The sequence below is a fragment of the Abramis brama genome, assembly GCF_963993115.1.
Source record: "Abramis brama genome assembly, chromosome: 5".
NCBI classification, from domain to species: Eukaryota; Metazoa; Chordata; class Actinopteri; order Cypriniformes; family Leuciscidae; genus Abramis; species Abramis brama.
In genome coordinates, this window is record NC_139967.1 from 33,414,177 (window position 1) to 33,428,206 (window position 14,030).

The 14,030-nt window shown below is 37.4% G+C and overlaps 2 protein-coding genes across 3 annotated transcripts in view; one reads left to right on the top strand and one right to left on the bottom strand.

Moving 5' to 3' along the window:
- LOC311083939 (ADAMTS-like protein 2) overlaps positions 1-2,965 on the top strand; it is a gene marked incomplete at its 5' end in the record, with an annotated part of 28,880 nt that extends 25,915 nt beyond the window's left edge. Inside the window, 1 exon segment of the mRNA XM_084115710.1 lies at positions 2,096-2,965. Coding sequence (XP_083971836.1) covers positions 2,096-2,217 — 122 coding nt within the window. The 3' untranslated portion in view covers positions 2,218-2,965.
- Positions 2,966-7,387: 4,422 nt separating this feature from the next.
- Positions 7,388-10,815, bottom strand: fam163b (family with sequence similarity 163 member B). Of its 2 annotated transcripts, none has more exons than XM_084115718.1 (3): positions 10,590-10,815; positions 8,891-9,006; positions 7,388-8,801 (listed from the first exon to the last, which is right to left on the bottom strand). In XM_084115718.1, the coding sequence occupies exons 2-3, from the start codon at positions 8,981-8,983 to the stop codon at positions 8,349-8,351; spliced, it is 546 nt and encodes a 181-aa protein (XP_083971844.1). In that variant the 5' UTR covers positions 8,984-9,006; positions 10,590-10,815; the 3' UTR covers positions 7,388-8,348. The 2 variants fall into 2 exon arrangements, with proteins under 2 accessions (XP_083971844.1, XP_083971843.1); XM_084115717.1 differs by having other exon boundaries at positions 8,891-9,011; positions 10,590-10,793.
- Between the last annotated feature and the right edge of the window lie 3,215 nt (positions 10,816-14,030).

Consider the following 14,030-nt stretch of genomic DNA (forward strand, 5'->3'; position numbering starts at 1 on the left):
ATAAAGATAATATTATTAAATAAAGCTAAAATGTATTCATTCAAGTGCAGTGTGTTGTATTCGTGTTTTCTTGATTTAATAAATACATCATCAGCCGGCAGGTCCGGTGCATAATGCAATGCGTCGTGACTCGTGTCAATTTTTTAACTATTTACAATTGTGTAAAAAGATAGGAATTTTGACTATGTAATCATTCGGTCGATTGTGGTGCGCACCGATAGGCTAATGGAGAGTGACAGTACCGGCAGGCTGTAGATGGTAGTTTTCTTATTCCCAGCGAAATAACAATACAACCTGTCTTTAAGAACGTCTTGATCGACTGGGATAGAACAACTCCCTGGCCTCCCTCTCCTTCTTTTCATAGAGTTTCTGATACCCTGATTTATGTTTTCTTTTCCCCGACATTTTGTCAGTCAATCTCCTGCTCTTCCACCAAGTTCATCGTTAACTTCAGGACCTGCCGCCTCAACTCTGATTGGTTCTGTTCACGAGCTGGGGTGGGACTTACTATTTTATTGGGTCCATCTGATGTTTGTCACTGACTGAATAATTAATAAATACTTTAGATCGGACTAAACCATTTATAGGGAGGTAAGAGAATATTTGGAAAAAATATTTAACCAAATTGCATGTTTTTGTGGTTTTCATTTAAATCTCAGGCATACAACTAATATAAATATTATAATTTTTCATACAACAGGGGACTATATAGTATAACTGCTGGATTTTGTGGGGCCCCCTGGGCAGTGGGGGCCCCTATAATTGTCACCACCTTTCACCCCACTAGCGACGGCCCTGATTACAGGAATATATTACATTTTAAAGGTGAACTAAGTAACTTTTTTACCTTAACCGAACAGCTTCGGAGTCATTGGAATAGTTATATGACTTTTTTTCGGGTTGAATGGTGCGGCACCCCCAAGCGCCTGTGAGCGGAAAAACCACCCTTGCAACTTTGGGCCGGCGGGCCGGCGGCCTCAGCGTCAGGAAGTATCGCGTGATATCAGGTCTAACGATGTAACGAATTGCTTTACGGCACTGCACACAAAGCTAGGAAAGCTTTGTCGGAGGACGAAAGAAAGAGGAAACGGCAGACTGACCGAGTCCGACTCGAGTAAATATTGTTCTTGTTGATGGACTAGTAGACATCTTCAGAGGTTATCTGTGCCTGTTCGATGTCCGACGCTTTGTAACGCGTTGTGTCAGGAGGAGAAATAGGGATAGCTCACAGATGAAGTTATTACAGAGGCCAGACAGACTCACGGAGGCGATTGGCATCTCACAATTTGCACTTTATTCCCCAATCGAACTAGTGTAACTGTCTGTCACCCGTTCTACCGTCCACATCTTTACTTGAAAAACAAAAGTAGGATAAGAATGTGCATCAAACTGAAATAACCCGCATACATGGGGTGTTCGAGGTGCACATACAATACAGACTACCGACAGTTCAACAGGGCGCGCGCAGCTCTTAAAGGGGCCACACCTTATTTCCACTCATTACAGCTTCCATCCTACTGAACAGGTACCGGTATAGAGGGCGGAAGGGATCAGGCCGTGAGTGCAGAGACGGCTCTGCGCGAGTGGTATTTACGACAGTAACGTTAAATACAAGTACTCCACAGCGACTCTAGGGGTCGCTGTTTGACAAAAACGGAAAGCTGCATAGTGTGCCTTTAAAATAGAATAAAATAGAATATTAATATATAACTGTAATATATATGAAATATATATAATATAAATAAAAATATATATATAATATAAAGTATATACATATATATATGTGAACCTATAGGATATATATATATATATATATATATATATATAATTGGTGTCATATTGCATCAATGTGCCGTTTTTGTTCCTTGTTATTGCAATTCATTATGTTTATCATTTTATGCAGGTTTGGAATGACATGGAGGTGATAAATGATTACAGAATTATAACTAATCCTTAAATAGGCACTTTAATAAAAATACACACTTTAAAACATTGCCTTATGACTGTAATATTACATATTCTAAGAAACAAAAATCCTATAGGTTCAAAGAAATCATAAATAACATGAATTCTTACTGCTTCAATGCTTCCTCAGATGAAAACTGCCAGGATCGTCCCACCACCAACTGCTCGCTGGCTCTGAAGGTGAATTTGTGCAGTCACTGGTATTACAGCAAGGCCTGTTGCCATTCTTGCCGTAATCTTCGAGCTTCCTAGCTAGACTACAATGCTCAGGTTTTCATCAGTTCATGTCATCTGCATTGTGCTTGTCTGAGGATTGCAGCAAGGGAAGTTTGAATCAGTATTTGGTTATATGTTACACTAGCTCCATAAAAACTGCATTACTGCCAGTATTACAAAATGATACCTACTTCATGACAATGTCCTGTGTTTGTGGGATACCGTAAGGAAATATTAAATTATTTGATTATTGCTCAGAGGATTATATTGCATGTCATAAAAGTATTTATTATTCATCAGGTTTTATTGGACATTTATTATCTGGCAGCTGAAGATGGCTGATTTTAGTACTGTATATCCAAACAGGCTTACCCTCAAGCCACTGCTGGCTCCAACACTCTACTGTTTACTTTTATCCAGTTTAACTATTGCTAGACCTAGGCTTATGTTAATTTATTGGTTACAGCAGTAGCTTTATTGGGTTCTCTGATATGTATGTATCCGAATAATTCATTTTGTATCATTTGATTTGAATTGACAATGGATTTAACAGAACTTGACATACCCAAATAATTTTACCCTTGTCATTGAGTGAGTCCTGACACTTGAACATACTATAGTTGAAAATGTATCTGATTCATATATTGTTTCATTAAGACACAATAAACCTCATATATTGTATACTACCTTACCTCAAGTACAAAAGACAATCAAATGTATGTCATTTGATTTTCTTATAGAAAAACAGTTGTGTACCTCTCAGAATATTAAATAATAAATATTATACTCCAAAGAAAATGCTGTGGGTTTTTGTTTTTGTTTGGTTATTTTTAATAGGTTTTAAAAGCATATAATTATTAATAGAATAATTTACATTAATGAGTGCTATTTTAGTATCATTATAGTTTTTGTTTATTCTTTGAATTATATTTTGTTTTTAGATTTTCTGTTTCTGTTTTGTCTTAAAAAAAAAAATTTTAGTACTTCAGCTTAAACTAAATGGAAAAATGTATATATATATATATATATATATATATATATATATATATATATATTGTTTTGGTCATTTTTATTTTATTTCAAGTAATGATTTTTTAAATAGTTTTAGTTAACATTACCCCAGTGATAATTTATTTTTTATATAAGTTGATCAAGATTTCAAAACATTTCAGCAGTTTTAGGGAGTCAAAAACAGCAGTAATTTTGATTAAGATTCATTTGCAAAAATTGCCATCATACACAAATAGACACACTTTGTCAAGTCAAGTCACCTTTATTTATAAAGCGCCTTTTACAATACAGATTGTATCAAAGCAGCTTCACAGTGATAACATGAAAATAATACAACAAAGTTTGTTTCTAGAAGAAAATTGCGTCATCGTTCACCTTAAGTAAGGCAGATCAATAATATTGTTGAATATTAAATGTCCCCAACCATGCAAGCCAAAAGCCAAGGCAACAGTAGCAAGGAACCAAAACTCCATCAGGTGACAGAATGGAGAAAACCTTGGGAGAACCCAGGCTCAGTCAGGCCAGTTCTCCTCTGGCCAACAAGCGAACAGTGTATGATTATGATTCAGGCAGCATTACAGGTCAGAAGTCAGACTGGATCAGAACATTCAGAATATTATCCAGTTCCATCTGGTTGGAAGTCGGAGTCATCATGGTATGGAGACGAGTTCGCTGAGGATCAGTGCCGATGGCTGTCGTTTCGATGAGGCCTTCACAGGGCTGATGAGGCTGGCACTTCAGGGATGCGTCATGGATGGGTCCAGGCGCAGGTCCGCCATCTGATCTGGATCCGGCCCAGATCCGGCTGACTTCAGTAAACCTCGGAATAAACAGAAAGACTAACATTAGCGTAGATGCCATTCTTCCTATGATGTAACGAGAACATCAGGTGTTATAGGAAGTGTCCCCGGTCCGGCTGACCTATGCAGTCTAATAATCATTTAACTGATTTGAATAACAGAAATGTAATGTTCTATATGAATGCCATGCAGGTAAAAGAGATGCGTTTTTAGTCTAGATTTAAACTGACAGTGTGTCTGCTTCCCGGACAATGTTAGGAAGACTGTTCCAAAGTTTAGGTGCTAAATAGGAGAAGGATCTACCGCCAGCTGTCGATTTTGATATTCTAGGTATTATCAACTGGCCAGAATTTTGAAATAGCAGTAGATGTGAAGGACTATAATGCGTTAAGAGCTCGATCAAGTACTGGGGAGCTAAACAGGGCTAATATGGTCATACTTCCTGGTTCTAAGAACTCTAGCTGCTGCGTTTTGGACGAACTGGACTTTGTTTATTATACGTGCAGTGCAAACACCCAGTAGAGCATTACAATAATCTAACCTTGAGGTCATGAACGTATGAACTAACTGTTCCGCATTTTTCATTGAAAGCATCTGTCGTAATTTAGATATATTTTTAAGATGGAAGAATGCGGTTTTACAGATGCTAGAAACGTGGCTTTCAAATGAAAGATTGGTATCAAAGAGCACACCCAGGTTCCTAACCGACAACGAAGACATGACAGAGCAGCCATCAAGTGTTAGACAGTATTCTGGGTTAATACGTGCAGAGGTTTTTTGCCCAATAATTAGAAACTCATTTTTTTTCAGAATTAAGTAGTAGGAAATTACTTGTCATCCAAATTTTTATATCAGCTATGCATTCCGTTAATTTTGTGAATTGGTAAGTTTCGTCGGGGCACGAAGAAATATAGAGCTGAGTATGATCAGCATAACAGTGAAAACTAATTCCATGCTTCCTAATGATATCTCCCAAGGGTAGCATGTACAGAATGAACAGCAACGGTCCTACTGAGCCTTATGGTACGCCATAGTGAACTTTTGATCGATATGGCATCTCTTCATTTACTGCTACAAACTGATCATGGTCAGATAAGTATGATTTAAACCATGCTAATGCAATTCCACTAATGGCAACATCATTTTCAAGTCTATTCAAAAGAATGTTGTGGTCGATGGTATCAAATGCAGCACTAAGATCCAGTAACACTAATAGAGAGATACAACCACGATCGGATGATAAGAGCAAATCATTTGTGACTCTAATGAGAGCTGTCTCAGTACTATGGTATGGTCTAAAAATCCTGACTGGAAATCCTTGCAGATATCATTTCTTTCTTAAAAGGAACATAGTTGTGAGGATAGTGCCTTTTCTATTAATTTTGACAGAAAAGGTAAATTTGAGATCGGCCTGTAATTGACTAATTCTGTAGGATCAAGTTGCGTTTTTTTTTAATAAGAGGTTTAATAATAGCCAGCTTAAAAGTTTTTGGTACATATCCTAGTGACAAAGATGAATTAATGATATTAAGAAGAGGATCTCTGACCTCTGGAAGCATCTCTTTCAGTAGTTTAGTCGGTATAGGGTCTAACATACATGTTGTCGATTTAGATGATTTAACGAGTTTAGACAATTCTTCCTCTCCTACAGCAATGAATGAATTAATTTTTTCCTCAGGGAGACTACAATGCACTGTCTGATGCGATACTGTAGTAGACGGTTGCATAGTTATAATTTTCTCTCTAATATTATCAATATTGTAAGTAAAGAAGTTCATAAAGTCATTACTGCTGTGCTGTTTGGAAACGTCCGGTGTTGAAGCTTTATTTTTTGTTAATTTAGCCACTGTTTCGAATAAATACCTAGGGTTGTGTTTGTTTTCTTCTAAAAGTGTTGAACAATAAGCAGATCTAGCAGTTTTTAAGGCCTTTCTGTACGCAATCGTGCTCTCTTTCCACAAAATGCGAAAAACGTCAAATTTTGTTTTCTTCTACGCTCCATTTTTCTGGCTGCTTTCTTAAGGGCCCGAGTGTGCTCGTTGTCCCACGGTGTTGGACTATTTCCCTTAATCTTTTTTAAGCGCAATGGAGCAACTGTGTCTAAAGTGCTGGAAAAGAGAGAGTCAATCATATCTGTTGCAACATTGAGTTCTTCTAGGCTATCTGGGATGCTGACGAGATGAAACTGATCAGGAAGATTTATAAAGCAATCTTTAGTGGCAGAAGTGATAGGTCTAACATATTTACAACACATAGTCAGCTTTGCAACCTTGGCTAAATTAAGTATACATGAGATTAAATAATGATCTGAGATGTCATCGCTCTGCTACAGAATTTCAACGGCATCAACATTGATTCCATGTGACAATATTAGATCTAAAGTATGATTACGACAATGAGTAGGTCCTGACACGTTTTGTCTAACGTCCAATGTCCAATAGAGTTCAGAATGTCTGTAAATGCTAATCCCAATGCGTCTTTTTCATTATCTACATGGATATTAAAATCACCAACAATTAGGACTTTATCTGCAACCAGTACTAACTCTGATAGAAAATCAGCAAATTCTTTGATAAAGCCTGTATGGTGCCCTGGTGGCCTGTATACAGTAGCCAGCACAAATGTCAAACGGGATTTATCACTTACGCAAGATAACGTTACAGAAAGCACCATCACTTCAAAATAATTTTATTTGAAACTAGACTTCTGAGTAATACTGAAGATATTGCTATAAATTACAGCAATACCTCCCCCTTTTCCTTTTCAAAGAGCCTCGTGTTTATAGCAGTAATCTTGTGGGGTGGACTCATTTAAAGTAATGTAATTATCTGGTTTTACCCAAGTTTCTGTCAAACACAGCACATCTAGGTTATGGTCTGTAATCATATCATTACAATAAGTGCTGTTGAAGAAAGGGATTGAATATTCAGCAACCCGAGCTTTATCATTTGTTCATCTGCATTATATTTGTTTTTTATTTGTTGAACATCAATCAAATTTTTACCCTTAAATGGGTTTGGGAGTTTTTTGAATTTCCTAGTTCAGGGAACAGACACAGTCTCTATATGATGATATCTAGGTGAAAGAGTCTCTGAGTGATGTGATTTATCTGACCTTAGTGACGTGAGACTGCTAGCAGACGGTCGGTTTAGCCAGTCTGTCTGCTTCCTGACCTGAGCCCCAGATTGTCATGTTTGAGCTCTAAGACTATGGGCCATATTACTAGAGAGAAGAGCAGAATGTTTAATGTTGTCTTGTTTAATGTTTTAATTTACCAAAATATGCATAGACCCTTTTTTCCTGCACATAAACTGTTGCCAGCAATAAGCATTTGCCGTTAAATATGTTCATTTATGACATCATAAGAGCTTATTAAATTGTCACACAACAACTGCTAATATTAACAAATCTTGCATTTATTAACAAACGAAAAGGTAAAATACAATAACAGATCATAATTCTGGTGACTTCATAGTTATTTTGGATCAAAATCAATGCGAAGTGAGTGGCACTACACACAAAGATGAGAATGCAGACAATTATAAAATCAGTCAGTTAAATAGATTACACAAACATACACACAAATTCACGATCCTACATGTAAAACTATGACCGCAGGTGATATTATCATTTCACAACTTGTACATCCGCACCATTTTCAGTTTAATCATACCAAATCATACCAACCATATATATATATTTTAATCGTATATTTCAGTACAGCAGTAAATATCTGTGATAGACAAATTAATGTGAAACAATATCAAAGATATAAAACTTTTACTCTCCAGTTCTCATGCCAATAAAAAGCCCTATTAATAAGTTGCATATGAAGAGTGGAACGTATGAATAATAAAGCAAATGCTTTTATTACCCAGTCTAAGAAAAGTCTGTAAAAATAGGACACAATGTACCGTTTTAATAGAAGGATTAGAATTTTCTATATTTATTTTTCACAAGTGTTTTACCCGTTTTTGAATTACACATTGCATTGTATTGTGTTTTACACTTTAAGAAAAAAGTTCAGAGGGGGTCTGTTCCCTAGGGTTCTCGAGTCAATGTTAAAGAACCCGTTATATAAAAAAGGTTCTTGCCTAACAGAACCCTTTAAGGTTCTATATAGAACCTTTTCTTTTAGGAGTTAAAGGAAATGTCAGTAAACTTAACAATAATTGCCTTATTGGTTTTTCGACGGATTTTTGTTTTCTTTAAAGTGCACATGACTATCCTGATAAATAAATAAATAAATAAATAAAAAGTAGATGTATTGGATCTAATGAAATGAAATGGAGCACTGGGTACAGAAAGCAGCATAACAAATGTGAACCACACAATATTTGAGGTGAATACGAGGTGCTACACATCCGTGCTGATGCTGTGATGAGTCAGCACTTCCTGCATGGTGACCGAGTGGATGAGGTTGAGTTTGTGGAAGCTGGGCGTATCCATTGGCAGATCTAATTCCTCCTGCTGTAGAGTCGTGTAGTTGATCCTGCCACCTCCATTGCGCAGACCCTCCTGTGGGCTCATGTACAGCGGCAGATACCCCGAGCAGGAGGGGCAGAAAGTGTATGAGCGGGGCGGCTTGTAGGGCATGCGCGGGGTGTACTGAGGATAGCTGACTGGTCCATTGGGCTCAAAAGGCTCTGCAGTCATTAGCAGCTGGTTGGAGGATGCGTATTCGGGGAAATGTCGAAGACTCAGTGGACTCTCGGGTGGACTCGGTTGGCGCGGTGGACTTGGCGATGACTTGGCGACGTCAGCCTCCTCCTCCCCCTCCACCGACTCTTCTCTTTTACAGCAGTAATACTAATGGGCAGAGTGAGACGTCACACTCAGTACGTAAGATAGGAGAGAAGAGGGAGTTACTATTGAGACAAGCAGTAGAGGAGGATTACCTGCAGCCTACAGTAACACAAAACTGTGACAATAGTTAGCAAGATGACTGCAGCTAAAATTCCACCTGTGATGACCACTGTGCCGGCTGTCATTCGAAATCCTCTCCATCAACAAACTGGGCTACCATAAAGACAAAAAAACAGAGACACAAAGAAAATTGTTTAAAAAATAATTTAAAAAAATTCTGTCGGCTGATTTGGAATTTTTATTTATTTTATTTTTTTATGGCTGAAATACACTACCTTTCAAAAGTTTGGGGTTAGTATGATTTTTTTTTTAAAAATAAGATAATACTTTTATTTAGCAAAAGATTTCTATTTTAAATAAATGCTGGGGGGAAAGTATCACGGTTTCCACAAAGATATTAAGCAAGCACAACTGTTTTCAACATTGATAATAATAAGAAATGTTTCTTGAACAGCAAATCAGTATATTAGAATGATTTCTGAAGGATCATGTGACACTGAAAACTAGAGTATTGATGCTAAAAATGGACATTAAATGGATAAATTATACTTAAAAAATATATAATATTTTATTTTAAATAATAATAATAATATTTCACAATATTGCTGTTTTTACTTTTTTTATCAAATAAATTCAGCCTTGGTGAGCAGAAGATACTTCTTTCAAAAATATTTTAAAAATTTTACCAACCCCAAAATGTTATAAATATGTATTTGCTAATATTATATTAACAGAAAATTATAATCTTACAATATGTGCTCAAATATCAGCACATATATCTGTCTAGAACTACCATGAACCTAAAGCACTGAGCTCTCTCTATTAGCTATTGTTGAAATTACACGTACATCTGATGCCTATTTCATGCTCTTTGATTATGAATTCAGTAATTTTGAAAAAATATCCAAACACATGCTACAGCAGTGGAATAATACACGGATCAATGATGCATTAAATTATTTTTCCAAACACATTTGCACAATTTGCAGGATGTCTAAGGAATGACGACATGTAACAGTCCTAAGACATTTACAAAGCTCAGGTTATTCAGTCATAATTTGACCACAAATTAGTCAGTCGGTGTTGTTTACTGTTACAAATAATCCTGTCTCTGTCTATGTAAAATGCAAATGAAGGTACAACTTGACACAAGTGAATCAGAAAGGGCCCCTCAATAAGACTTTTAGATTTGATGACAGTATTTGGATTTAGACTACCCCAGGCCAGAGACTCATTCAAGCCCAAATAAACTCACCCATTTGCACAAATGAATGGCAAAGCTTTATATAACTAAATCTAAAGGTCATCATCAGTTAACAACCAACGATGTCTAAGGTAATTTAGGAATATTTAACTTTTACTGTAACATTAACGCGAAAATCTTTTCCTCAGGTCTGACAACAAATAGAGCTAGGCTAATTTTAATAACACCCTGGGCTATACAATCATATACAATTCAGACTTACTAATATAAATTAGTAACAACTTAATCAATTACAATAATCTATGAACTCAATTCATTTATCAATTTCAAAGTATCAAATCTGAACTAAATATCTTGTAAATTATAATCTCTTGATTTTCTAATCGATATTTTTCTGTGTCGATAATCATATAAGCTATCCATAATAAGAATATTATTAACATACTAATTTTCACATTTTTACAATATAATTGTCACATAAATACAACTTAAACTGCATTTACTCAGAAGATGTATTGTATACTCACATTATGGTATCTACAGAACATATGGCACTTGTCCAACGCATCCGTCGAATTTACCCACAAACTACCACAAAAAAATCGCTTTTACGAGGTCACATGTCCAGGCGGAATAAACTTTCTTTAATAAATAGATATGAAAAAATATCACTGAACATGTAGTCGAAGACTTTATGAGCAATGAGAGCTGTAAGAAGAGCGTCCGCTGGAGTCACGTCACATCTCAGTGTGTGTGTGTGTGTGTGTGTCAACCTCTCCCCACTGATCACACGATTATTCACTATAGAGTGAAGCGCAGACCGCGATTCCACTGATATTGCCTAAACCTTATTAAAAGTACGTATTTTGTATGGTAAATATCGCTTGCAATTGCTTTAAATATGAATTTGGACTTTTCTGTAGCTGCAGACTGGTTTGTTTAATTAGTGGACAAGATATACTCAAGATATCCTTTTGAGATTTATGCTTGGGCCTATATTACTTTATTCTGATGCCTACTTAAGATGATCTAGTTTTGACAGAGAATGTGTAGTAAACAATGGCATATAATACATGCTCTATATAGAGTGTTATTCTTGTGATTCTAGCAAATTGCTCCTTCAAGTTGCAGATGCAAAGTGTGAAAAATGTACAGTTAGGCTAATGGTCACACTTTAGATTAGGGTCAAATCCTCACTATTAACTGTGACTTTTGCCTAAATAAACTCCTAATTACGCTTATTAGTTAGTAAGGTAGTTGTTAAGTTTAGGTAAGAGATGTAGAATATGGTCATGCAGAATAAGGCATTAATATGTGCTTTATAAGTAGCCTACTAATAAACAGTCAAAATCCTAGTAATATGCATGAGCTAGTTAATAGTGAGAATTGAACCCTAAACTAAAGGGCTACCGGTTAATTCATTTTTAATTTTTAAGTTGCAAGTGACCTATTTATTTGGCAAAATGTGTAGTTCTTGTACTTCCCCTTCTTTCTGTCAAACACACACTCACACTCTCAAACATTCACTCTGACTTTTAGTCCCACTTTAAACTCTTTGCTGCCGTTGACTTACCGTTCCTCCTGTTGGACCGCTTTGAGTGCTGCTAAGAGGAGATAGTTGGAGAGTGAAGAAAACCATATTTTAGTATATTAATTATTAAACCTTCAAATATTAAAGGAGGCTGAGATTCCAGTGTATTGTATGGACATGGTCATGATAAATTCATAAGTAAAGATGCAGTGTATAAGGCAAGGTTATTTTTCTCTTTTGCCTCTCTTCTTTTCCTGTGTCAAAAGCTGCTCTCAGAATTCCCACCGGAGCATCCGCGCTTTTCTATCCACTGGAATATTTGGGGTGAAATGTTGAACAAAACTGATTGCATGAATATACACAGAGTTTGTATAGACATGTGTATGTAGAGAAACATAAATGATAGTGTATTGTTGCATGAAAAATATCAGTCTATGAAAAAAAAAAAAAAAATATATATATATATATATATATATATATGATATTGCAAATGAGACAAAAAAATAATTAACAGATTGATAAGATAATTAGAATGCTGGCACTGTGATTTTTGTCACTGAACCCCATTCTGTAAGATTACAACAAAAGAAAGGTAACACTTTATTTTGGTCCCCTTTAGAGATTCTGTTGAATGTAAGTAAATTTGCACCTATGTAAGCTAACTCTCATTAGAGTATTAGTAGACTGTCTGCTTAACATCTGCTAACACTTTATTTTGACGCCCCCCCCCCCAACAGACATTCAACTGTCTTTTTAAGTAACTTTGCAAGTATGTCAACTATTCCCCCTTAATCCTGAATTCTACTAACCCATACCCCTACCCACAACAGTCTACTAAAACTCAATTAATACTCTAATGAGAGTTAGTTGACATGTAGGTGCAATGTAACTTATAGTCAACACAATGTCTGAAGGGACCATCAAAATAAAGTGTAACCAAAAAAACAAAAAACAAAACAATACTCCTTGAGTAAATGTAAATTCAGCATCAAACTAGAAAAGAAAAAACTTAAGTTTTATTTGTGCATTAACAGACCAATGTCTTGTCAGATATTTCAATGCACCATTAAATGAAATTAAATGCTTCATGTGTGCTACAGCATTGCTGGGAAAATACAGTTGGTAAAGGTGCAGAAGTAAAGTTGATTTATTGGTTTTATTATCATCTTTATTGTAATTATTTTTATTTATTTGTTATTATTAGATAAAGTGGAGCTTGGCCTACCACGACTGCCAACATGTCCAGTCCTGATGGTCGCTAGCCCTGTTCTTTCAGTACCTTCCTGTCCGGTTGTCCTTGCACCAGAGCCTGTCCACAACATGGCCGCCACACCAGAGCCTCCAGCCATCATGGATGCCACGCCAGAGTCTTCAGCCATCATGGGCGCTACATCAGTGTTCCCGGTCGTCATGAACGTTTCACATGAAGTCATTAAGGAAGTCCCTAGGCGTTTGAAACTGGCTTCACGTCTGGAGGACACACCCCTTATTTTGGTACGAGCAGCTGACATCTCTGCAGTGGTACCAAGTCTGGGGGTCTCAGAGGTGGTCCCACTGTCATTTGCACTCCCTGTTACGGCAATGACCATTTTGTGTTTGGGCCACACTCTACTCTTTGTGTATGCCAGCCAGCAGCCATATCACCCTGTAGCCCAAAACTGGTTGCCCACTGAAGCTAAGCAGGGTTGAGCCTGGTTATTATCTGGATGGGAGACCTCCTGGGAAAACCAGGTTGCTGCTGGAAGAGGTGTTAGTGAGGCCAGTAGGGGGTGCTCACCCTGTGGTCTGTGTGGGTCCTAACGCCCCAGTGTAGTGATCGGGAGCACCGGATATATATATATAAATATATATCCGGCATCCTGGCCAAATTTGCCCAGTGGCCTCTGTCCATCATGGCCTCCTAATCATCCCCATATTATATATATATACTGATATTTTTCATGCAACAATACACTATCATTTATGTTACGATCCAGCCCATGAGTCTGATCCAGAGCCCGCCCCAGCCCATGAGTCTGCTCCAGAGCCCGATCCAGCCAGAGGTCAGTCATGTGTCGCTTCTAGTCTATGAACTTCCTGTCTGCCCTGATGCGACCACAGAGGTAGTCCCTGAGTTTCCTGTCTGTCCTGATGCGACCATGGATGTCGTCCCAGAGTTTCTTGTCTTCCTTGATACGACCACGGAGGTCGTCCCTGAGATTTCAGTCTGCTTCGAGGCCAATCCTAACCTCTCTGTGCTCTGTGTTTCAGTTTCGCCTGATTGGCCATGGTGGACTCCAGTTCCACCAGATCTTTTGGCACCAGATCTTGAGCAGGGGTCTTTGGCTCCACCGTGGTTGTCATCGGCTTTGCCTGCTCCACCTTGGTGGTCCTCAACTATGCCTTAGTGAGCTTCAGCCTGCTGCCTGCCGCCTGCTCTGCTGTGGTGGTCTACGCT

What these genes read in the sequence shown, in the direction of transcription:
- fam163b (XM_084115718.1), bottom strand. Translation starts at nt 8,983, where the DNA reads ATGACAGCCGGCACAGTGGTCATCACAGGTGGAATTTTAGCTGCAGTC. An exon ending in TGTGTTACTGTAGGCTGCAG is followed by an intron (nt 8,802 to 8,890) that starts GTAATCCTCCTC and finishes TCTGCCCATTAG; the next exon opens with TATTACTGCTGTAAAAGAGA.